Genomic DNA, 24,579 nt, shown 5'->3' on the forward strand with positions numbered 1-24,579 from the left:
AGGCAAGTGTTTATGCCAAAAAGAAGCAGATGTTTATATGCAACCGTCCCAGAAGGGGCCCCAGGGCGGGAAGCAACCGCAGTCAGTAAGTCAATGAGCACACTGCGAACAGGATCCTTCACTGTTTCACTGTCTGCACTAAGAATGCGATCAATTAAAAAGCTCCTCTAAACACAGTGAGCAAGTTGAGCCCTGATCTTTCAAGATGGAAAGAATCAAAAACATTTAAAAGAATATATAAATAAGGTGGTTGCAAAGAAATCAGAGAAGTCCTTAATTTCTGGAGTTCTAGAAAATATTCATGGAATAAAGCACCGGAGTTCTAGAAAATATTCATGGAATAAAGCACCTATGATGACTTAGGAACCATCTGACCAAAAGCCAGAGGGCTGGACAGAGACTGTCAAAGTCCTTTCTGGACACAGGTGCTACCGGAATCAGGGGAGACTTGGCATAGCATGCCACCAACATGTCTTACGTTTGCAGCCTTCGGGTCCAAACCCAAAGTGGTTGACCTCACAGCGCTCACAGTGCTGACCGGTGATGCCCGGCTGACACTCACACTGGCCAGTGTGGATGTCACACTGCCCGTTAGTGGAACCCAAAGCATGACAGTTGCACCTGAAAATGAACATAGGACATTCCTAAGGTAAGAAAAGCAGGTTTTTGCAAAACTTTGTGGCTTTATTTCAGCATAGTATTGATGTAATCTGTAGCAAAAAACAGTATGTTGAAGGTTATTAAGAGAGAATGTTACAGATCACTAAGCCCCTGAGGTTCAAGTAATTTTTATGAGGGCTACCTACGACTTAACCAAGTCCTAAGCTTAACCAATACCAAGGGCTCTCCACACTGACACTGCATCAGCACTGACCAGGAGCTTTGAAAATAGGAATTGCCAGGTTGCAAACCTGGAGGGTCTGATTCTAAGTTTCACAGAAAGAGCCTGGTAATTTGTAACTTTATTAAGACATTGCTCAGGTGATTGACACAGTTGGGATCACTCCTTTGTCCCATTAGCCTATTTACAACTGTCTAGGATTGTGCCTTAAGGGTGACTTTCCTGTATCAGGCACTCAAATCATTCCTGAACAAAATCAAGACACTATTAAATATAACATAAAAATTCACTTCTTACAATACAAAAAGTAAAGAAGACTTCCACCCATCACTGATGCCTCACCTCTCACAGCCTTGTCCACTCTGCAGGTTGTAGAAGCCAGGGTCACAAGTACCACAGTCCCGGCCAGACACGTGAGGCAGACACTCACACTGACCGGTCACAGGGTTACAGCTGCTCTGCTGCCTCACGGTGCCATATGGATTGCAACTGCAGGCTAGAGCAGGAAGAGAGAGAGAGAGAGAGCACAGAGGATTCAAGTCACTGGAGAGAAATACCAAACACGAGCCACCCACATGGCTTCCAATATGGACTGGGTGGCCAGTCTGAATGGAACATTGCTGTCAATGTGAAAAGCACACTGGATTTTGAAGACTTGGTGTAAAAAAGAACATGTATTTTGTTGACAATTTTTCACTGGTATTTGTTGAAATGATAATGTTGGCTATATTAGGTCAAATAAAATTTTAATTAAAACTAATTTCTCCTGCTTTACTTTTTAAAATGTGATGACACACTGTATTTTTATTGGGTAGTACTGCATTAGACCAAATGACTATGTGTATTTAAAGAGACACACACCGAATCTGCAGAATAAAGGAATATACCTGTCACAAGATTGGACCAATGGCTGATTACCTTTGCATTTGTCTGCTGGATTGGGAGCCAGGGGATTTCCAAAGAATCCCTCTTTGCACCGGTCACAATAGAAGCCCGCAGTGTTATAGATGCATTTCAGGCACTCTCCCGTCGAGCGATTGCAATTTCCCACGGCATTGGGATCAATGTTGTCATTACACTGGCAGAGGCGGCAAAGTCTCACAGGGCCGTTTCTACCCAAGGGGTCTCCAAAGTAGCCATCATCACAGAGCTCACATCTCTTACCTGGGGATGAGACGATCTGATGTTATGACAGAAGGATCTGGTGCTAGGTTATCACTGGTCACAGACTGTGTAGTCTACCCATCAGATGCAAGGTGACAAAGTACAGTGTGGGCAGGAGCCCTGGGTTGCAGCCCCAGCACTGGGCCAGATCAGTGGAGTGACCCTGAGCACAACTCCACTTCCCCTGAGAAAGGCAGGCTCTGGTTTGCCTGCCCCACTGCAAATGCTCTGACAATTAACCAACATCATGTATTTAAAAGTGCTCTCTAAATGAGTCAGGTCTGAAGATTATGAACCGCTCCAATTCCAAGGGATGGCAATGCATATGCTGGTCTTGGCTGATACCACTAAAAAAGATGAAGTACCACTCTCAGTACCACAGGTGTCCCAGATGACAGGCTAAGGAAGATCATTCTCTCAACATCTAACAGACCCTTGCTGTCTCTTGGTGAGCAGTGTCAACTAGTATAGAATCAGATTTCTTGAAGAGAACTTAGAAAACATCCATTGCCACTTGCTTCTATTGGAGCTAAGGGCACAGACAGGTTAAGTAACTTGCCCACAACCAAATAAATGACAGAAAGACAGGCAGAGCCAGAAATGGGCACTTTCCCCTGATACCAAACTCACTGCTCCTCATCCTTCCTTTTCTAGTTTCCAACCATCATTAGCTCAGGTACTAAGAGCTCCAACACTCTTTTTATCTTTGTATAAAAGATAAGGGTTTAAAAGAGCCTAGAGGTTTTGGAGAACTGCATGCTCATTTATTCATTCAACAAATATTTACAGAGCATCTACTGTAGGCCAGCACTGTTCTAGGTTGTCAAGATGCAAATGAGGCGGTCTCTGCTCTCCTGAAGCCTATGCTGCATCTGGGAGAACCAACACACAGATATCCAAATAAACAAGACTACTTCGGATAGGGATAAGCATAAAAAGTTAAAAGAGCATGAATGAGGTAAGTGATAGAATAAGAGTGATAACGACTTTAGACTGAGTTAGAGAAAATCTCTGTAGGGAGACACTGGGAAGAGGATGGAAAGACAGAGATAATATCCAAGGGAAAAATTGTTTCAGAAAAATGGGTCGATCTGCAGAAGCAGTAGGAACCTACCCATGCAGAGGACTTCGCAATCTGGATTTCAACTTAAGTGCAGGGAGAAGCTCCTGGGGTGTTTGAAAAGCGCTATGATCTGGTCTACATTTTAAAAGGATTTTTCTAGCCTCCATGTGAAGAATGGTTCTCAGGGTGCAGGTGAAGCAGATGAAGCAGGTGAGGCAAGTCCAGGTAAGAGATGACAGCAGCTGGAACCAGGATGGAGGCAGAGGAGGTAGTGAAAGCGATCAGATTTGAGACAATCAGTAAGACCTGCAGACTATTTCTGGAAAATGAAAGAAAGAATCAAGTACAAGCCCTAGGATTTTAAGTTGAACAACTAGGTGGATGGTAGCATATTTATTGAATATAAAGAGGAAAATTAGGAAAAGAACAGGGTTGGGGTTGGAGGAAAAAAAAGAGACTGTCAAAGATTTACCTTTTATTTGCTTAAATTGGGGATTCCTTTAACTATATGAATCAAGATCACAGCAGAAAATAGTTGTCACATTCAAATTAGCAAGACTTGGGCAGAGTTTAATAAAGGTGGGCAGTGTTGGAAGCCACAAGGATAGTGCAGCACCAGGGACAGGCTCCAGAGCCTGTCCCTCAGGGTGCAGGTGGAGCAAGCAAGTACTAGAGCCTAAAGATAGAGCTGTTTGGAGGCCAACTGTCAAGAGCTAACAAATTAAATTTGGGGGTCACCAAGCCAGAGGACCCCAGAGAAGGGGGGACTCAGAAAATGCCCTGCCCTCACTCTCCTCCTTCTCTTTGATTACCTTGTGTGCTTTCTGCTGTTTCTGAACTCCAATGGAGACTGGCTTTGATGTAGCACATACAGGTCTCATCCACAGGGGACAGAGACTAGATGTGGAGGGACAAGCAGAAGGCTTCCAGCCCATCACCCTGGCAGAGATGGGCAACAGGTAGCTGCTGCTCAGGGCTGAAGACACAGAATTTGCAGTCACAGGCACTGAGGGGCTTTTGAAGCCCAAAGGAGATCTGACCACCTACAGGGCGACTGAAGATCAAGTTAACATGAAAGCCCGCCAGTTGAGAAACAGGGGAACAAAAGAGGGACAAAAGGAAAATAAGCCTTGAAGTGGCATAAAAGGCAGGAGGGGACCACATCTGCAGCAGAGGGTGGTCAACAGCGTCCAGCACTGCTGGGAGACCAGGTAGGATGACGACTGAAAACCAACCACTGAATTTAGCAAATGCAGACTGATGAGCTGAACAAAAAAATGTGGGTGGAGATGGGGAGAGAGCGAGTGGAGGCAGCAGGAGGTTGCAGAGGATGAGTCCAGGGGCCCACGTGGCCCTGATGTAAACAGCCACCAGACTCCTACCCAGATCCATCTCCAGAGCAGCACCAGGCAGCATTCCAGTTAGGCTTCTCATCAGATAATTTCCCTATTCCAGATATGACCCATATTTTAAAAGTTTTGAAACACGATTTGAATAGAATTTAAACTAAAATTATGTAGGAAAGCTAACAAAGAAATATCTAGTAGTCTGTGAAAAAGTCCAAAATACACTTTGGTAGCTACTGAGAGTCAACCTCGTTCTTTTAAAATTTAGGACCCAGGTTCAAATCCTAGCTGTATGGCTTCACTCTGGGCAAGAGTTGCTTTTTCGAACCTTGGTTTTCCTTATCTTCCCTCCCCTCAAGGGGAGAGGTCCTTTCTTCCCCCAGCAGCACTCCTGTGTCCACTCTTTTAACTGAACTAATGATGCTATATTCAATTATCTGTGTTTTCCTCCATGAATTTAGCCTCTGAGTAGAGGGGACCATCTTTACTCGTCTTTGTCTTCCTAAAGACATGCACTCGAGTTTGCTGGAAAAACGGATCATTGGTATTTCTTTACCTCTAAAAGCCATTTTAAAGATTAAGTCACATGTAGAAGCATGCCATGCATGATCCCAGCTGCCAGCATGCTTGAGGCACTAAATGAAGCCCAGGAGGTCTGGGGCATAGAGGGCAGGTTCAGGAGTGGATACTGGGGACTGAGGCTAGAGAAATCTGTGTGGGACTCTGCTGGGTCAGTCCTTAAAAAAAAAAAAAAAAAAAAAAAAAAAAAAAAGCAAGGAGCAAGACAACATATATGTGTACTGAAATGCACATGGTACCCCATTAGCATTTACAATTTTATGTTTGCATTATCCGTTTGAAATAAATTTATAAAGAAATGCAAGAAAGTCAGGAATATGAAATTCGACACTAATTTCTATTCCTCATTTGCTCAACTGCCTTAAGCAAATGAGTCACTCTGCGTTGGAAGGTGCAGTGTTTCATGGAGATACAGGGGCAATATTTTCTAAATGAGAAGCTTGTAACAAGGTCAGAGGCTGTGCCAGAAGGCTGGCCAGAACCTCTCCATTATGATGCTGGAGGAGTGGACAGGCCTTGAAACTGAGGCCACTGTACCATCCCTCCCATGATGTGATGAGAACACTGGCACGGAGACGTGGAGTCCCGTGTCCGTGGCTGCATGGCCAATAGCTGGTAGAGCTGGTATTCCACCCCAGGCTGTCTGGCTCTGGAAATAATGATCGCTATAGCACACTCACTCTCATAAAATGAGAACGCAAACTTGACTTTCAGTTTGCTGGGTTGTCCTGGAATTCTTGATGTAAAGAGGTAATTTTAAAATTCTTCCTTGAAATAGAGTCCTTTCCATTTGGTTGGGTTTTGTTTGTTTGTTTTTGTTTGGTTTTGGTACTAGGGATTGGACCTGTGGTACATCCCCAGCCTTTTTTTTTAGAAATACATTTGTATTTTACAGCTTTGAATAGGCACATGCCTGTAAATCCAGCCACTTGGGAGGCTTGAGGCAAAGAAGGTGAAAAGTTGGAGGCCAGACTCAGCAACTCAGTGAGACCCTGTCTCAAAACAAAAAAATAAGGAGGGCTGGGGACGTAGCTCAGTGGAGGGGAGGAATGGTAAAGCAACCTTGGCTTCGAGGTTAAATGAGGAGGTGTGTGTACGGTGCTTAGAGCAGCTCCTGGCCACAAATACTTAGCAGATGTTAATAGCTGTACTCAGTAATCTGATGTGTGTTTTATGAATCCACAATTAACCTGTTTCCTACAAAACCTTTTCCTATGAGGAAAACCATAATTGCTGAACTAAACGAAATATTCCAAAAAAAAAAAAAAAAAAAACCACAAACTCCCATGCCCCCAAAGCCCTTTCCCCCACGTCTTTTCTCTAAGATGGAACATTGAACATGATGGAAAGCACAGACTCACCAGTGGTGCCAGTTGGACAGTTGGTGCATACCACCTCCTTCGTCTTGGGAACAACAGCACAACTTGAGCCCCCAGGACACGGACAAGGTTGGCAGTCAGAGGAAGAACCCACGGTTGAATCTCCATAGTACCCATCACTACACTTCTCACAGTGAGGGCCAGCAGTATTGTCTCTGCAGTTACAGACACCTACGCAAACAGCAGGTGTGCGCAGGCGTGAGCAGGACGTGAGATGACGGGCATTTCCAACCCACCACCAAAGAGGAGTCAGGCCCAGCAGCTGCCAATCATTCTCTCACCTGTCTCAGGGTCACAGGTCTCACTGTGTCCATTGCAGGTACAAAGCACACATGGACTGTATGGCCCGAGACTCGGAGTTTCTCTTCTGTAACCCGGGAGGCACATCTCACAGAACTGCCCTCCATAACCCGCTGGGCAGGTGCAGGTCTCCACCCAAGTTGCAGGGACCCCAGGTCCAGGACGAGCACTTGCCAGGGTAACATCATCCAGATATCCAGCACCTGTGTATATAGTGTGGCACAGAGAATCATTGAAGTGTCTTCCATTCCCCAAAAGCTTGTGAAAAGTCAGTAACTCTAAAGAATAGCCAAATTCCAAATTGGTCATTGGCTTGTCTGCTAGAGAAGATAATTAAAAAATTGGATTTAGGACAATCATGTGGTACTGGGTGCTAAATATCTGTAGTAGTGGTATAGCAAACATTTTCAAACACACACACACACACACACACACACACACACACCCCACAGAGCTGTTAGATTTTTGAGTTCTCCCAATCACCAGTGTGAAAATGTAAAGTACTGGACAATCATTTGTAGCAAGAAGAGATAGAAGCAAGAGTGTGGAAGGAAAGAACAGTTTAAGCCTGTAGCAATTAAGTAGTCTTTGGCTCTTCTGCCACAAAAGCAGGCAGAAACTACAGATTTCAAGGATAAGAGAGAAGGGAAGCACCTGTCAACAGGTACTCTCGGGTTGTAGTTTTTGCCCTCCATAAAGCAGTAAAGATCAAATAAATAAGGTCTAATATACACGGCTACTCCTGATTGTATGCAATCATTCCAAAGCCATTATGCCTTATGTTGCAATGCTTTCCCATTTCTGTAAGAAAATAAAAATAGAAGAAGCCTTAAATCGACTTGAGACCAATGGTTTGCTTCAGTTTCCAGTCCACCTCAGCCTTCAGCAGTCTCTGCTCAAAGTGATTTTTTTGTGTTTTGTTTTGTTCCCTCCATGTTACAAAAGATCACGGCTGTTTACATAATTCACTTGGAAACTGACCACCTAAGGTTGAAAAACACTTCTGTATTGCTGGCTTAATTTAACTTTTAATAGATTTTGGGTTTTTTTTTTGCCTAGTTAGATGGTGAGATGCCTCCTCAGGCTAACGTGCCTCCAACTCCAAACATTCTTAAGTCTCCCTATACTGAAAATGCTCTCTTCAGTCTTGCTCTTACTCCCAAGTTATGGTGTGACTCTTTTTTCTTCTCTTAAGTCAAGCTTCTCTAAAGAATATTCTTTATTTTTCTTCTTCCCTTCAATTAATTTTCAAAGCACTGCAATCTAAATGTAGTTTCAACACGTCTAAAAGAAGATCGAAAACAGAATCGACAAAAAATCCCTCGCCAACGATTCGTTTATCACCTAGTCTAAACCCCGTGGTGCTATCATCCACCCTCACTGTCTCTCCTCTGTGAAACTCCTCTCTCCTCTGGGTCTCAGGGCATGGACCCTAATTAACGGTGTTTCCAGGACTCCATCCTCTTTCTCTTTGTATATTTTGTATCATATTTCTAAATTTGAAAATCATTGCCCGTATGTTGACAGCCTTTTAAATCTAGATCCGTTGTTCTAAACTCTTCCTGGGGCCTAGGTTCATATTTCTGATTATCCCAAGTGGTTTTCATCTGGATATTCACAAAAGCATCTCAAAAATCAATACATCTAAGCCACTGCTGGCACTGCTAACGTCACCCCACCATACTGAGTCCACCACCTTCATACAGCTTCACCTTCCTGGAGAAGTTCATCATTAAAAAAAAAAAAAAAAAAAATTTAAAGGAAAAAAATTTATGGCATCTTACTAAATTCTTATTTAAAATTACAGCAAATGATTATTGAATAATCTATAATTTTTCATAATTTAGCCAAGGATTCAAAAGACTTGATAATTACAGAGCAGCAAATAAAGAGAAATGAAGATCAAGCAACTTGAACCAGTAGAATTATTAGGATTTTTAGAAAATCTATTTACATACAATATAACTTCAATTGGCTTATTAATGATAAAATAATTCTATTTATTAATTTTAGCAAATTTTCTCTAGGTCCATGAAGGTAGGTTAAAAATATATTTTTTCTATATAAGTCATGGATAATGTAGTAGTTTATATTGTTTCTTCATAATTAGCGTTACAGTATTAGAAGAGATAAACTGCATTATCAGGAATCCTTCTACCCAATTGTCTTAAACGACTCTCCTAAATGACATCACAACTCACTTCTCTCACTGTATGTCCCACGGATCTTGATAGAAGTCAAGTTGTTCAGGAGCTTCTGAAATTCAAAAGGGGTAAGAGTAGGCCTCCAGGGGTAATCTGTTTCTTCATGGAGCCTGGGGAGACAGAAAGATCTGCCTTAACCTTCGAGGGATAACCCTGGATGCCAGGAAAGCATTTCTTATCCATCTTATCCATTTACACAACCAATAATGCGAAGCTCTGATAATCCAACCAACTCAGAAAGGAGATTGTTGGCTTGACAATACAACTGGAGGAGGGAAAGGTAGACAAAGGAAGGCTCCCTTCTTCCAGGTCACCTTGATAACAGGGAAGTTCTTCTTTCAACACACACTGGGGTGTGTAGATGAAGAGACCACTTTCACAATGCAGGTCACGCCCAAGTCTACAAAGAAGGCAGCCTCACCTGAAGACGTACTTCACGGTGGTCTCGCTGGGGTAGGAATTGCCCTGTGCGATCAGTGGTACAGACACTCTCAAGCCGGCTCCCTCAAGCACAAGGTCTTCTGCAGAGAGGCGAGTGTCTCGTCTGTCCACCCGGAAGGAGAAGGAGAGGTTCTGACCGTAACTCAACACCTGGTTGCCCAAGAACTTTGCTGGAAGGCAGACACAATGGTGGGCAAGAACTGAGAATCCGGCTACAGAGAAGCGCCCCACAAGTCACACTGCTTCCCAGACTCACTTACCAGGAGCAATGAAGTACCTAGGAAAGTAGCTATCTGAGATCACGGCGATGTCCTGCCTCTCAGAGGACCACTCGAGAGAAGCTTCAGAGCCGCCCCTCTGCTCCACGCGCCACCCGTCCTCGTCTGCAGACAGGGTAAAAACACAAGCACGGCTGTGGCAAGCACCCTGAACCAGGCCCTCTGTATCCCACACAGGGGTGAGGCGGCACCTTGCCTCCAGTCATCAGTAAAAATTTTGAACCAGTGTTTCCTACAATAGTAACTATGTGTGCTATGCTGCATACACTATATGATTATGTGACATTTGTACTCGCTGCTCGCTACAGTTAATTGTACAACCATATGTATACTTCTACTAAAGGACCAAATAAGAACAATCATGCATGTTTAAGTAACATGGAATGTTTCCACCATCAAAAAACTCAAAGAGCTGGAGGAGGTGGCACATGCCTATAATCCTGACTACTGGGGAGGATGAGGCAAGAATCTCTCAAATTCAAGGCCAGCCTGAGTAACCCAGTGAAACTCTCTGTCAAAATCAAAAAATAAAAAGGGCTGGGGATATAGCTCAGGATAGAGTACTCCTGGGTTCAATCCTCAGTACTGCAAAACAAACAAAAACCCTTAAAAGACTTACTAATTCAAAAAACACAAATACATTTTAAATTTGGTCTCAGAGTCCTAGAGGACAAAGTCTAAATTACCATTGTGAAAGGTGGAGGATATGGAATAAACACTATAGCCGACTGCATTTGTACAGACAGAAGAATGCCCAAAGCAGAAGCAGGGGGTGCAACCCTTAGGATTAGATGGTTCCAGATTAAAAAATCCAGGTTTGCATCTGAAAAAGATCAAGATGCAGTCGGTTATTTTTTTTTTTTAATTTTTACTTGCGATATGACAACACAATAAGAAAACAATACAGCTAAAGAAAGAAGAGCTACCTCTCACAGTTGAAGCCTTCTACGTTGTCTTTGCAAATGCACCTTCCTGTTTCAATGTTACACTCATCTGTGCTGCCAGAAGGATTACAGGAGCAGGGCCTATTTGATGGAAAATAGAATAAAACGATAAGAGAAGGGAGGAGAGACTCCAACCTTCAGGCAATCTTTTGCTTTACATGTTAATCAATTCTACATATAGACCAACAGGAATCTCTAAAGTCATCTTCACGCTGGCTTTGGTTTCAGCCAAGGATCTCATCGCATTTAGATACTGAAACTGCCTACTCTGTGTGAGCCAAACCCCTAGTAGCTCATCATTGCATCTAGTCTTGAATCTTGTTGATGATTACCACGGGGAAAATGTTTACGTTGTTGCCAACAAGTTGCGGATCTATTACTATGGACTGACTACATAGATTCTGCCCCGTCTCTGGTTTTGAAAACATTTTACCTGCATCCTGCCTCTGTGAGAGAATGGAATCCAGGCTGGCATCGGTCGCACTTGTCACCCATCACTCCTGGCTTACAGCTGCATCTGCCATAACTATCACACTGTGTGCTGAGAGAACCTGTAGTTCACATGAGTTCACTGTTAACCACCCATTCAGACAGTCATGAAAGTAAAATTCATGTGTCAAAAGAAAGACAACTGATAACTAAAGGAAATGCCTGATCACCAATGTGTGATCAGAGAGAGAATAAAGATCCAATTTCACATCGGGACTCTCAAAATCTCACTCTCTTACACCATGACAGTGAAGCTTCCAGACATATCCTAAGTTGATTCTAATCATTTACAAACCGCTCTGCATCTCACGATACACCTGCACAGGGCCAGTAACTTCTCTGGAGGTGAGCACAGGCTCCTTAAGGCTCACGCCGAGAATTTAAGTATGTACAGGCACATACAACAAAGTGGTTCTCAGAGTCCTGAAAAGGTGCAATGGACGGAGTGCTATGCACCTCTAGACACACGCCGAGTGCTGAAAACAGTTCAGCCCTTCAAGGAGATTAGACTCCACAAAATCATTAACAAGAAACATCCTTTTACAGTCCAAGTTCAAATGGTCTACAGGACCCTCTTGCTAATTATTCACAGAGCCATGATCGACTTCCATGCACACCCCAAGAGCATGTGAAAGCTCGACATGGTTAAGGAGAGTGAAGGTAGGGGGCAGAGGCAGACTCTGACAGTAACATGCACACCTCTGCTGATGGTTGTGCAAATGGGCAGGGAACCCAGTTTTACTTTCTGCAGGTTAGGGAACTCTTATTTTGTCTCTCCATCCACCAGGGTGAAGTGGGTCCTTCCATCACCTACCGACGGGGCTGCAGTGGCATGGAGAGCAGGCTTCGTGGTTTCCCAGGCGGAAGAAGTTCTCCCGGCATCTCTCACAGTGGGCGCCGTCCGTGTTATCCCGGCAGTTGGTACAGTGGCCACCATGGCCGGTGGAACGGTAGAGTTCGGGGTCAAAGTAGCACTCCTGTGATCGGCCGCTGCAGTCACAGGCTGTCAGCCAGAACACACACCTCATGTCAGATTCACGTACCTTAACAAATGGCATCTCAAAAGATGCCAATAAAATCAAACCATAACTTCCCCCATCTCTGTGAGAGACATGTGGTGACAGAATGACCACCAGATGCACTGTTTCTTAGAAATAAAACAAGAAACCAGCGTGTCAACAAAAAGTTCATATAGCCAGATTATCAGTTTACCAAGAAGTATTCATCTTTATTAAAAAAAAAAAATAGGGTTATCATAAAATAGAAGGAATCCCTGTGCTCAGAAAATAATCTGCCTCCAGGTAGCTGTTCACGTAAAAGCCAACTCAAACTACAATTTTCCAGGCTCTTTATCCTTCCTTTTCCATTCTAACTCCAAGAATCAGGTACCAATTTACATGCAAGTGCCAATTTTAACTTTTTAGGCCTCAGACAATTTAAAGTCATTGAGATGCTAACTTTCCAAGTGCCAGATTACTTGCACATTCAGCCTGGGGAAACCTGAAGCACATGGGCTGGCTCAGCGCCTCTGTGGATGGAGCAGAATTCAAGGGAACAGACACATCCACCTCCCAGGAGCCGCAATCCGGTAGGGTACAACCGTATTTTAAGAATAAGTATCTGTAGTCACAAAGTCTTTGCTATATTTATGTTAAGATGATTTTTCTCCCCATTATTGATTCTGCCCAGAGTATAAAAGTATCTTGAGTGTTAAATAAAGTTTTGTTTTGTTTTTAAATAGAACAGGACCTGTGAACCTTTTAACAATATGTGAATATGTGTATTTTCTTTCTTTTCTCCCTTCTGTGTAATCAGTTCTTTTGTGTTGTTGCAATTGAAAACTGTTTTTAGAAACTTGAATCATAGGCACCAAAACTTAAAAAGAGTTTTGTTGTTAGTTGTATACTTCCCCACCTTCTACAGCTCTTTCTGTCCCTTCAAGCTGCCCGATATCCCTTCATCAGTCCACCCCACCTAAGAGATCTGCTGCTCTGAGACCAGGAGGCAGAACAATCTCTGTGTCCACACTGATCCGATCCAGAACAAAAGCAGATCTGCACCTCCCTCGTGGACAGCTCGTACGAGAGAAGGCAGCCGTCATTTTCTCTTCCCTAGCCTCAGCATCCTGACAAGGCTGCGGTCCTATCACGACACCCCAAAACTGCACTCTCTGAAGCACCACAGTGCTGCAGGAGAGAGACCGAGGAGAAAAGCAAATTGACTTATTTCCTCATCAAAGTTCTTAACTATAGCAGTCAGTTCACTGGCTGCAGTGAGCTGGCAATGTTTCATTTGCTTTTTTGTCATTTCCTGGATAGACTAAAAATATAATACCATGAAGCAGAATACTTTCCAAAGCCACGTGTCTACTTAGCTAGATGCCACATCTGAGGAGTACTTCATTTTTGTCTTTTGCCAGTCTTTATTATATAGCTTCCAACACCGGACACTTCAATACAGGGATGGAAGTGCATAGAAATGCTAGAGGAGGCTGTGATTTTTAAGCCTGGAATTTGTTGAGGGAAACAAAAGATGAATAAGAAAATCCACTCCAGGCACATCAATGAAAATAGTCATGAGTCAAAATAAACCCTTCTCAAGGTTTTTGCCAAAAATTTCTGCAAGTTCACAGTGTCTTCTTTCTTATTCCCTTTATTCCCAAGACAGTATTATGAAAAATATTTGTAAGGACAAAAGAACATCCTGACTGCTTTAAAAGTTTGTTTGTGCTGATCCCTTGGCAAATCATGATTCCACAGTTTCTTCCCTGAGTTTTTTCTTCCTCTATCTGTTCAGAATAAACCATGACATTATAAAGGAATAAACAATGTGTTACCTTTTTCATTTCACCTTTTTAAAGACTACAGAACCTATTCTTCCTCCAAAAGCTACCAGCTCTCCACAGTAGAACAGGAAAATTCTCCCCATTGCACTTGTTAGTGAGATAATGAAAAAACAGGTTTGAGAAATAATCTTTTGATAATTAGTCTAGAACTCATTGTACCTGACACATGCTAATCAAGTTGTCACCTGAGTAAATCAGGTTTTGATAGCAAGAACAATATAATTAACCTTCTGTATCTGAGGGTTCAGCACCCAAGATTCAACCAAGTGCCAATCAAAAGTGTTTGGAAAACAACTGGGTCTGTACTGAACATATACAGATCTTTTCCTTGTCTTTATTACCTAAACAATTCAAAATAAAGCACTCATACTTATTTGGCAGTAAATAACCTAACTTAGTTTTGACTGAGCTTGTTTAGATAATAGAATAGACCTTTAAGGTTAAAATCAAAAACATAATAATATGAGCTAAAAAGATTAAGTGCATGTTTTGCTTAGCAGCTCAGTAAAATTAGCTTAAAACAAAATAGTAATCATGCTGACAATAGGTCTGATGCCAAAGGGTAAACAAAGGCCAGTAGGATGAAAAGAGGAAAATATCTTTCACTGTAATATGCTTATGTGAGTAATTTTAAAAAGCTGACCTTAATGTACCCTCTATGTGTTAGACGCTGCTGGAAAGTGTGGTTAATGACAAATCTTGTGGTAATTTCTCTATAACTTCTATCTTGTTTAATCCTGCTTTACTTAATACTATAAAAGAAGAGCTAAAATAAATCTGAGCAGTACTTGCTTAAAGTTGTGAAAAAAAAAAAAAAGAATTACTTATACGGCATTTATAAAATATGGGGTAATAGAAGCAATCTAGAGTTGATTTTAAAAGCATATGGGAGGGGCTGGGGTTGTGGCTCATCTTGCAGGTATGGGGCACTGGGTTCAATCCTCAGTGCCACACAAATAAATAAAGGTACCATGTCCATCTACAACTAAAAGTAAAAAAGGGTTAAAAAAAAAAAAAGCATATGGGAAGATATGTGCAGGTTACATGTAAATATCATGCCATTTGATACAAGGAATTTAAGCATCTGCAGATTTTGGTATTCGAGGAGGGCTGAATATTGTGGGAAGGTTGTATCTTACAGGGCAGTAAGGGAAAAGGGTAGAGACATATTTTAGTGGAACCTGCAGGCCCAGTATTTGAATCTAAGCAAATTTCCGAACCCTGGTGCTGCTGCGTCTGTGCGGGTCCTCAGGAAGGAGACAAAACCAGCACCGCTCGTCTTTGCAGTCAGCTGCCTTTGTCTATGATTTTCCTCTGAACACATGCAGTTTGCTACTTTCAAACTGCAGGAGATACACTGCCTTTCAGTTTTTCTCTCCGGGAGGAACAAAAGGAGCCCCGGTTCCTCCTTGCCCCTCTTTGAGTCCTCAAGGCAACAGGCGGGCGGGGCCCAGTGTGCTCACCCAGGCACTCGCTGGCACTCTCGGCAGTTGCCCTCCTCCACGGCCGGTCGTTGAAGAAAGGCAGGCACTTTTCACAGTCCACTCCGTACGTGTTATGTTTGCAATTACACACCAGCTTGTCAAATTCATCCTTCACGCACTCACTGGCATGTCCGTTACACTTACACCTGGGAAGAAAGGAAACGCCCAAGAACGAACTGCTGCAAGTTCCCAAAAGTGATGCAGAAAACCGAAAACACACAGCCCTCCGAACAACCTAAAAATGCTTTTGCATTTTGCTGTTCAAAAGTGTAAACTGAGGAAACAAGCAAGACCAAGTTAAAAGAAAGAGTAGCTTTCTTTAAAAGGGCACAGGGCATTAACCAGGTATGAGAGGAGAGCCTCTCACGGTTGCTGAGGACACCTGTAGGATCAACTCTTGAACTCAGGAGTGTGTTGAGAGGCAGCAGGGTACAGTGGTTAAGAAGGGCACTGGCAAAGTTAGCCACAGTGTAATCCCGATGACTTGGGAGGCTGAGGGAGGAGGATTGCAAGGTCCAGGCCAGCCTCGGCAACTTAGTCCCTAAATAAAAAATAAAATAGGACTGGGGATGTAGCTCAGTGGTAAAGTGCCACTGGGTTTAATCCTAAGTACCACAATGGGGACAAAAAAGGGTGGATAGGAAGTCAGGCTGCCTGGGTCTGAAACCCCTCCCTGTCACTCATCAGAGTAACTGAACCTCACTTGTAAAGCAGGGATGATGACAACGTCTACCTCGCAGGATTACTGTGAGGATCAAGGAGTTGCCTCGTTTATGAGCTCAGGATAGCACAGGCACATACATCAACAGGTAATGCCAATAATCTGCCATGCTGATTTCAATGTGCAGGTGGTGAGACACTGAATTAGGAGTGAGAACATTCCCTCAGGCTGCACAGGGCAGGACTCCCTGAAGGATTCCCAAGATGCAGGTATGGACATACACTAAGGACCCAAGGACCCTCCCTGAATACTAACGTGCGTGGTGGAGCAGTGACCCTCCCTCGCGTGTTTCCTTAGAGACAGCTGTCAGTTTCACAGTTCAACTATCATTTGAAAATTCATGCAAACACTCTGGAATCATCTGAAGTGTGCCAGGATGAGTCCTGAATGTGGATTTCCCGCTCTTGTCCTTCCCCCATGTTGCTGTCCTTGGCTGCTGCACGAGCTTAGATGTCCACTGTGACCCAAAGTTTTACTTGTCTACAGCTAAACTCATCATCTCCACCACATTAGCTCATCTTCTTCACTAATCTTTTTAATGGTAGCACTGTTCTCCTGGATCACTAAACTTTAAAATCATATTAGACTAAGTCCTGATAATAATTCTACACAAGAAAATGCTTCTGGATATTCCTTTGTATTCCAATGTCATCATACTAATATCAGGTGTGTGCTACCTAACACCTAACTAAACACTATTGTAACAGAAATATGAATTCTCTAATCGTACCCTATTTTCACTCTGCTTGTATACTAATCTCCCTAATCCACTGTTTTGATATCACAGCCTTACTCCCAAAAGTTTGCTGGATATCTCATTGGTTATAGTTTTCATTAACTTGCTAAGCATCATCTTTAGGGACACTACATGCAAAAATAATGTTTCTGCTCTTGAGAAGCCATAGCCTCATACAAGGTAAAAAAGTGTAAGATTCTTAGCCAGGTGTCTAAGGTCTCGGGTCACTAAACTATCTTTCTAGTTAACGGTTCTACAAACTTATATTAGACATTGTTATGGCTTGGATGTGAAGAGTTCCCCAAAAGCTCATGTGTGAGACAATGCAAGAAGATTTAGAGGAAAAATGATTGGGTTATGACAATCTGAACCAAATCAATGAATTAATCCCCTGATAGGATTAACTGAGTGGTAACGGAAGGCAGGTAGGGTGTGGCTGGAGGAGGTAGGTCCCTAGAGATATGCTTTTGGGGTATATAGTTTATATCTGGCAAGTGGAGCCTCTCTCTCTCTGCTTCCTGATCACCATGTGAGCTGCTTCCCTCCACCACACTCTTCCACCATGATGTTCTGCCTCACTTTGAGCCCTGAGGAATAGACCTAGCTGTCTATGGACTGAGACCTCTAAAACTGAGCACCAGATAAATTTTTCCTCCTTAAAACTGTTCTTCTTGTCAGGTCTTTCTGTCACAGCAGCAAAAAAAAAAAAAAAAAAAAAAAAAAAAAAAAAAAAAAAAAAGAGCTGACAAAAACAAACATTTTTCTTACTTCAAGTAAGTTCATACTCTCGTACCTCTGAACTTTTGCTCACAGCCATGTCCATCCTCCTGCATCAATCCGGATTGATTTCCTCCTTATCTAAGTCCTACCTGTTCTTCAAGGCCCAACTCAGATCCACCTACTTACTCCTCCTCTAGCCTGACAGTTCTGGGTCATTCTTGATATATGGCATTTTTCTATTGCTGCTTGATATTTTTATTTAAAACATGTGACCATACTAGCACAGGTAGAGTATTCTTATTCCTTGGGATGAGAAGAGTTTGGGATGTTCAGGTTTTGGAATATCTGTATCAACATAATGAGACATCTTTGAGGCTGGAGCCCAAGTCTGAACACAAAATTCATTTATGTTTTATACACCTAGGCTGAAGGTAGTTTTGTATGACATTTTAAATGTGCCTCCATTTTGACTGTGACCTATCACCTGGGATCAGGTGTAGAATGTTCTTTCTTCTTGTGGCATCATGTCAGCACTCAAAAGTTTTAGATTTTGAAGGATTTCTGATTTCTGGATTAGGGACACTCAATCAGTATTTAAATTTCTATGCATTCGGACAAGACCTGCCCCTTCTATTTAGAAATTCCTAGGAGGTGAGGACTTCTCAGAGGGCCAGTCTTGCCCTTCCTTAGTAGTCTTGCTTGCCTAGCCTGGGGCTCTGCACGTAAATGGTTGGTATGTGCTAAGGCCTTTTTTTTTTTTTTTTTTTTTTTGCGGTGCTGGGGATTGAACCCAGGGCCTTGTGCTTGCAAGGCAGGCACTCTACCAACCGAGCTACATCCCCAGCCCTGTGCTAAGGTCTTGATTTGACAAGGTTTTGTAAAATCTAATCATTGGGTTGCCAGAGAAATAAGAAAATCTGACAAGAAAAATATTCCAGGTTGCTGCCTGTCCTTCCGCATATGCATTATCCCTAAGTCCTGCTACTCCTGCAGTCAGTGAAGCAAAAGTCTAGCAACAGCCCGACAGTTGGAAGCAAGGTACTCCCGTCACAGCAGAGCACGTTCGAGGCAGATTTAAGAGTTCACTTACCTGCCGCCCACAGCGAAATCGGAGATTGCATAATAATAGGACTTGAGAACTTTGGGGTCATTGAACACTTCATCTCCAAAAGTGTTCAGGCGATTGAGGGTCACTCTGATATCAGTGGCAGTTACCCACTCCTGTCAGAGAGCAAACACAGAATATAAGAGAGTATGGGGACTGCCGATGAGAGACAAAGATGAGATAAAATTTTCTAAGTAGTTTGTGTATTATCTAATTCATGTCCTCTTCTAGCACTAAACCTATTAAAATACTCGATGACTCCTTTAATTTCCTAATGTTTTTCTCCTCCTTGATTCTCCCCTTCTTGATTGATACTGTTACTTTAACACTCAGTCTAGAAGAAGCAAGACTACTTACTACTTGTTTCTTCCACAAGACTGTTCAGAGGTTTAAGTAAAACGCACACTTTTATTAAAAGACTAGGGTATGGGCCTGGGGTTGGCTCAGTGGTTAAGCACTTGCCTAGAGTTCCATCCCCAGCACCACGAAAATAAACAAAAGGCTAGCATGTATTAGGCACTCAGTACGTGTGTCTCTTCTCCCCATTCCATAGCTATAACCCAAATGCAGAGACTAGCTCAGAGGTCACATAACACTACCCTTGTCCTAGATATGCCTCCCCCTGCCCTTCTGTCCCATCTACCCCTCCCCTCCTGAACCCAATCCCTACTAACAGATCTGGGGGAGAGATCCAAGTATGAACTTGGCATTGGTCTGGACCAATGAAAGGTGGACTTTTGCCTTGACTTTCCCACAGCATCACCTTTTCTATGAGGTCTTCCCTGGCCACCGATCTAAATGGCTATCCCTCCCCAGCTCCTTACTTTCCTTTCCTGTTCTATTTGTTTCATCTGCTCCCACCACCTGACTGTAAGCACCGGAGGGCAGGCAATCTGCGTCTGTTTTGTTCACTGTGTTCAGCGCACAGCAGGTGTGCCCAACGAATAAATGAACCTGAGAGGAGCCCAGGTTTGACCACGTTGGAAGCAGCAGACGAGAACAAAGGTTCGGGTTTCATGGACCTGAGCCCTTACGCTAAGTGCCCTTTCACTGAACTAATTTTTTAGACGTTTACATGCAAGGTAGGCTGTACGGTGATGATCCAGTGAATCCCGTTGGCCAGAGCCCCACCCAGCGCTGTCATTTTCCATACTGAGCTTGTTGGTGTGGCTGGTCTGGTGGAAGAGACATCAGCAAAGGCGACGCCAGCAGAGGCTTGACCAGCACTTGCACACAAGGACCTGCCCTCCCGGAATACTTCCTCCATCGCCTGGGAAGCCAGGTCCAGCCTCCTGAGGATGGAAGACAGGGCTGGGGGAGGCCCAGCCCTCAGCTGAGCTGCTGTGCAAGGGAGCCCAGAGCGACACAGAATCACGGCAAAGAGTTTGATGAACCAGGTTCAGAAACATTAAGTTTTGGGGTGGAAGATCATGTATGACCACCCAAAGGTACCATTTCTGCTCTGACTTTCCTAGGCACTACAGGTCAGTCACCTTTAGAGGTGTAATGAGCAAGCATAGATGTGCAGACATCTCCGCTTCCGGAAGGCTCCATGTGAGTGGGAAGATACACCCCTGCTTAAGAACCACTGTCTTAAACTTTGTCAAATACCTGGCACACAGAGCAACATGGAGAGCTCAAAAAAGCTGATCTCCATGACGCTTCAAGTATAATCAGAAGGAAGAAGAGATGGTGATTTCACTGTATCCAAACTTGGAATTCCATTACAACTCCCACTCATGGCCTCAACCAGAATCTGTTTGTTGTCTGCAATGTAAATAGGTAAACATATCCCTGCTTAATGCTTCTTACACCTCCTACCACCTGTGCCTTTACCACGGCTCTCTGAGAAGGAGGGCTGATGCTAAGTCAGTTTTGTTTCATCATAAGCATCTTAAAAAGAGCAGAAGCTAGAGGTGGACCTCACAGGGATTGAATCTCAATTCTGCCATTTAAAACTGCAATCTAGAACAAGTTATAAGCTTTCTGGGTCTCTGATTCCTCATCTGTAAGATGAAGATCACAAAAGTAACTTACAGAGCTATTATGAGAGTTAAAAAGAATCAATATCTCTTAAGAGCTTGGAATAGCACTTGCCACATTTTGGCACAAGTGAGTGAGAAATGCTGTTATTACAACAATGCATGCTTAGCAATGCTTCTATACAGTGAAACCAGGAAGGGCAGCCTCCTCCGTCTGGGAGCCTGCAGCTTCTGGAAGGAGAGGACATCTGCGTCCCTCCTCACTGTCAGACCAGCTGACAACTCAGCCCACTCTCCTTGGCCATGGGACACAAGGACCACAGATCTTACATCCAGAGACACGTGATCACATGAACGTGTAATTCAGATTGCATCTGAATCATGCAGATGCCCGTAGCGTCTTCACCGTTTTCACCACATGCATCCTCACCAGTTTCTATGGCATAACGAGCAGCAAACAGAATTTCCACAGCAGGGGAAGCTGCCCAAGACGGGCGACACGTCAGACACACAGTTGGCAAAGGCACCACGAACCACAGCCTTAACTCTGTAACACTGCTTCTTCCTGTTGACCACACTGTTGCCTGCCCAGGACAGGAGAACACCTCGACCTGCTGCAGGAAGAAACGAGGCTGGCAGATGCTTGCTGGCACTGCCTCTCCCCAGCATTTGTTCTGCTTTTCCATCTCTCTGAACGAGCTATTCTTTCTGCCATTTATTTTGAACATGGCCTACTCCCATTCCAAGCAACATGTTTTTCTGAAAGGCCTCTGCAAACATATTCACTGCTCACCATAACCTCAGAATTGACCAAGTAATGTCACATGTGCCGTGTCCCAGCAACCTTCAGAAATACAAAGGAAGGGGGAACTGGACCCCCCGAGAAACATACCCTTTGATTTGGTCACTGTTCAAATCCACACAACCAAATTAGTAAGAGTCCTTGAACATAATGAATTTCAGAGAGAAAGAATGAGAAAACAAAAGTTTTCAGAAGGCCCAGAAAAACAGAAGGATTTCCTACTTAGAAACCTTAACAACTTTTCATAAAATGTACACAGCATTTGCAAACCCACATCCCATCTTCCTTGTCTCAATCAACATGGGCTGACCCAGGCTAGATGCTAACTGCAGCAACATGATAGTTGTGTCTCCAACTCTGTTCATACGCTGAGACAAGCATGGGACTCAGCACTCTTTCCCATCATCTAGCTAGATCACAGGACAAGTTCACAGAAATTTAAGCACTACAGAAGATTCCAAATCAGGGTGTACAAGGAACACATGTATAGAATTGGTGGAAAAAAAAAAAAAAAAACTTAAATGTTTTCTGCTGTTAGACAGGGGAAGGTTTCTATCACAATGCTTAAGTGCAATACCATGGGTACCACATTGGTACCTTCACTAACACCCATCCTTTCAGGTGATGAAGAATTCTCATAGTGATTGGCAGAGGAGCTAGACAAACCCAATCAAAATCTCCTTGTGTAATAATGGAGGAACATGGCATCCTTAAGTATCTTGCTTTGACTGTTTCTCCTTGCTGATTTTTTTTTAAAAAATGCTTTTCATTTAGTCAAATCAAAGAGGTAAGAAAAGATGCAAGATTACTTGGATAAATCAGGTCACATATCTTCTTCCAAATGTCAGAAGCAAAATATTTCTGCCTCAAGTGCAGAGACTAAAATCAGAATTGCTCATCTTGTTAACAATTTGTAGTTTACATGCCAGGGTATATTTGCAAGTGCATAAGGACATGAGAACAAACCAGGTGATAGGAAGGAAATGACCTCCCTGGCCGAAACAGCAAAAAACCCCAGCTGTCTGACTTGCAGAAGTAGGTTCCGCTCCGACCCCCACCTCAGGAGCGGGCTGCAGGCCCACTGCGTGACCTTCCAGCACCTGGTATGTGGAAGAGCCACCTGGCTCCCCAGCCATGTTTGTGGGCACCTACCTGCAGCACAGGGCTGTTGTCAAAGTTGTAGGCACTGGGCCTTCCCTCCAGGGTTGAGAAGGCCACATTGCCTCCGGTGAGGGGAGAAATGTCACTGAATTCGTCAGTACACAAGGCCTGCTGCTCGTCCCCTCCTGTCCTGATAAAGCCTCGGCTGGCCTTGGAGTAGGTGTTCTCACAGGAGCCACTGTAGTACTGGTAGGGGATCCAGGGCCCATCCTCCCGTGTGCGCTTGTAGATAGCGAAGCTCTCTGGGCGGCTGGTGTGGAACTTGAGGCGCACATAGGTGATATCAAAGGCTTTCCCTGTGGGACAAACACAGCAGAGCCCGTGAGTCCTAGGAGTGAAGGCAAGGAAACCCCTCTATTCCTAGCTGGGTCTGGAGCATGACAAAGAGGATACAAGTCTCCTGTGCACATTAGACCAAGAAGACCTCAGAGCACACAGCATGCGGGCTAGGTCAAATAGGACATCCTAAAACGGCAAACAGTGTACATTTTCCCACAAAATGACAAAGTACAGCTGGGTTCAAACGTCAGCTCGTAAAGACCTGTTCATGATGTGCGTTACTGAAATTCTGATTGCAATAAAAACTAGTACTATCAGTACTGTGTTTTAAAATATAAAAGTACATTAAAAACTCGTTTATTCTTAAATCTGGTGCTTCCACAAAAGCTTAATAGATATAAAAATATTTGCTGACTTTCTAAATGGGTCTACTGGGCACTTATAAGACTTTTAAAACCTCATTCTTCATTAAACACTAATGTTACTCTTGATGCAATACTATTTACTCATCCAAATTAAGATAGAAATTTTAGGAAGGGAAAAGGATAGTGTCTGGCAGATGGAGCAGGGAGTAGAACAGGAAAGAAGAAAAGAAATTCTCCCTCAGAAGCTCAACAAGGAGATGGGAAAAAGTGATGTACTTGGATGTGTTCAAAAGAATACGTGAGATGTAAACTCTGAGAAGGGCAGGAAAGGTGAGGAGCTGATGGGCTGCCACACCTCTGGAAGAAGAGTCACGGGGTCAGACAGTTCCCTGCAATAGCCAGAGCACATCCTCACTTACGGTGAGGATGGCTTGACTGCCCGTCAGAATGTTCAGATGGGTAAAAGAAAGAATGTGCAACTGTGTTTAGTCACCATTCACTCACACACTGGGTCTTTCTATCTCTGTCAATATCTCTATTTTGCTACTTTCAAGTTATAGTAAAGATCCCAGTTTGGTCAATGAGTATTAGTCTGGCAAAACTACACACTCAGACCTGTGCTATATACACTGGGGCAGGGAGACAGGAGGAGCTTTCTGCCCCCTCCCCCAAGTGAACTAGCTCCTCAGGAATAACCATCCCGACCTCTCCTGCAATGCCCTCTCGTTGGGGATGAGGAGGCTGATGCTGCCTATTCAGGCCACACTCTTCGACTCAGCTTTATCCACAGTAAAACTGGTAAAATGAGCTGTATCCATCCACTCCTCAACGGGTTCACTTACACGAGGCACACTTAGGCACACTTGCACACAGTCCTGACCACAAAGCTATGTGGAATGATGAAGAGAGCACAGAACCGGGCACTGTGAGGCCAGCGCGCCTTTATTTTACAGCTATGTGATTTCTGCTCTGCCATTTTTCTGTTCTGTAAAAATGAGGATGACGGTACTGGCCAAATTCTACTGTCACAGTGCATGCATGTATGGATAAGTAACAAGTTCCTCCGTCATGTACAACTATAACGCACCAATAAAAAATGCGGACAACAATGAGGATGATACTCCCTGCTCCACCCACCTCAAAGGGTTGTCAGAAGGTCAAACTGAGACCTTGCATGTGCCAGATGAACTGGAAAACTTTTTGATATAAGGTATTATTATGGTAGGATTTATGGAAAAAAATTCTTAGACTAGGCCCCTGGATATATGTTCACACTTAAGGACCTCGCTGTAGCATGGTCTACCTGGGTACAGGTGCCAAAGGATACTATATGAATAAGGATCTGACACCT

The 24,579-nt window shown here is 43.5% G+C and overlaps 1 protein-coding gene across 1 annotated transcript in view; it reads right to left on the reverse strand.

Moving 5' to 3' along the window:
• The window catches only part of LAMC1 (laminin subunit gamma 1), a 111,847-nt gene that overhangs the window by 19,019 nt on the left and 68,249 nt on the right, over window positions 1-24,579 (reverse strand). The window contains exons 2-16 of the mRNA XM_079108006.1: window positions 22,576-22,880; window positions 18,625-18,755; window positions 15,337-15,503; window positions 11,843-12,031; window positions 10,973-11,090; window positions 10,522-10,620; window positions 10,282-10,418; window positions 9,578-9,700; window positions 9,298-9,487; window positions 8,874-8,986; window positions 6,654-6,875; window positions 6,355-6,543; window positions 1,760-2,005; window positions 1,184-1,337; window positions 479-621 (exon numbers count right to left, since the gene is read on the reverse strand). Coding sequence (XP_078964132.1) covers window positions 479-621; window positions 1,184-1,337; window positions 1,760-2,005; window positions 6,355-6,543; window positions 6,654-6,875; window positions 8,874-8,986; window positions 9,298-9,487; window positions 9,578-9,700; window positions 10,282-10,418; window positions 10,522-10,620; window positions 10,973-11,090; window positions 11,843-12,031; window positions 15,337-15,503; window positions 18,625-18,755; window positions 22,576-22,880 — 2,526 coding nt within the window. The remainder of the gene's footprint in view (window positions 1-478; window positions 622-1,183; window positions 1,338-1,759; window positions 2,006-6,354; window positions 6,544-6,653; window positions 6,876-8,873; window positions 8,987-9,297; window positions 9,488-9,577; window positions 9,701-10,281; window positions 10,419-10,521; window positions 10,621-10,972; window positions 11,091-11,842; window positions 12,032-15,336; window positions 15,504-18,624; window positions 18,756-22,575; window positions 22,881-24,579) is intronic.

This window comes from Sciurus vulgaris, assembly GCF_902686455.1.
Source record: "Sciurus vulgaris genome assembly, chromosome: 12".
NCBI classification, from domain to species: Eukaryota; Metazoa; Chordata; class Mammalia; order Rodentia; family Sciuridae; genus Sciurus; species Sciurus vulgaris.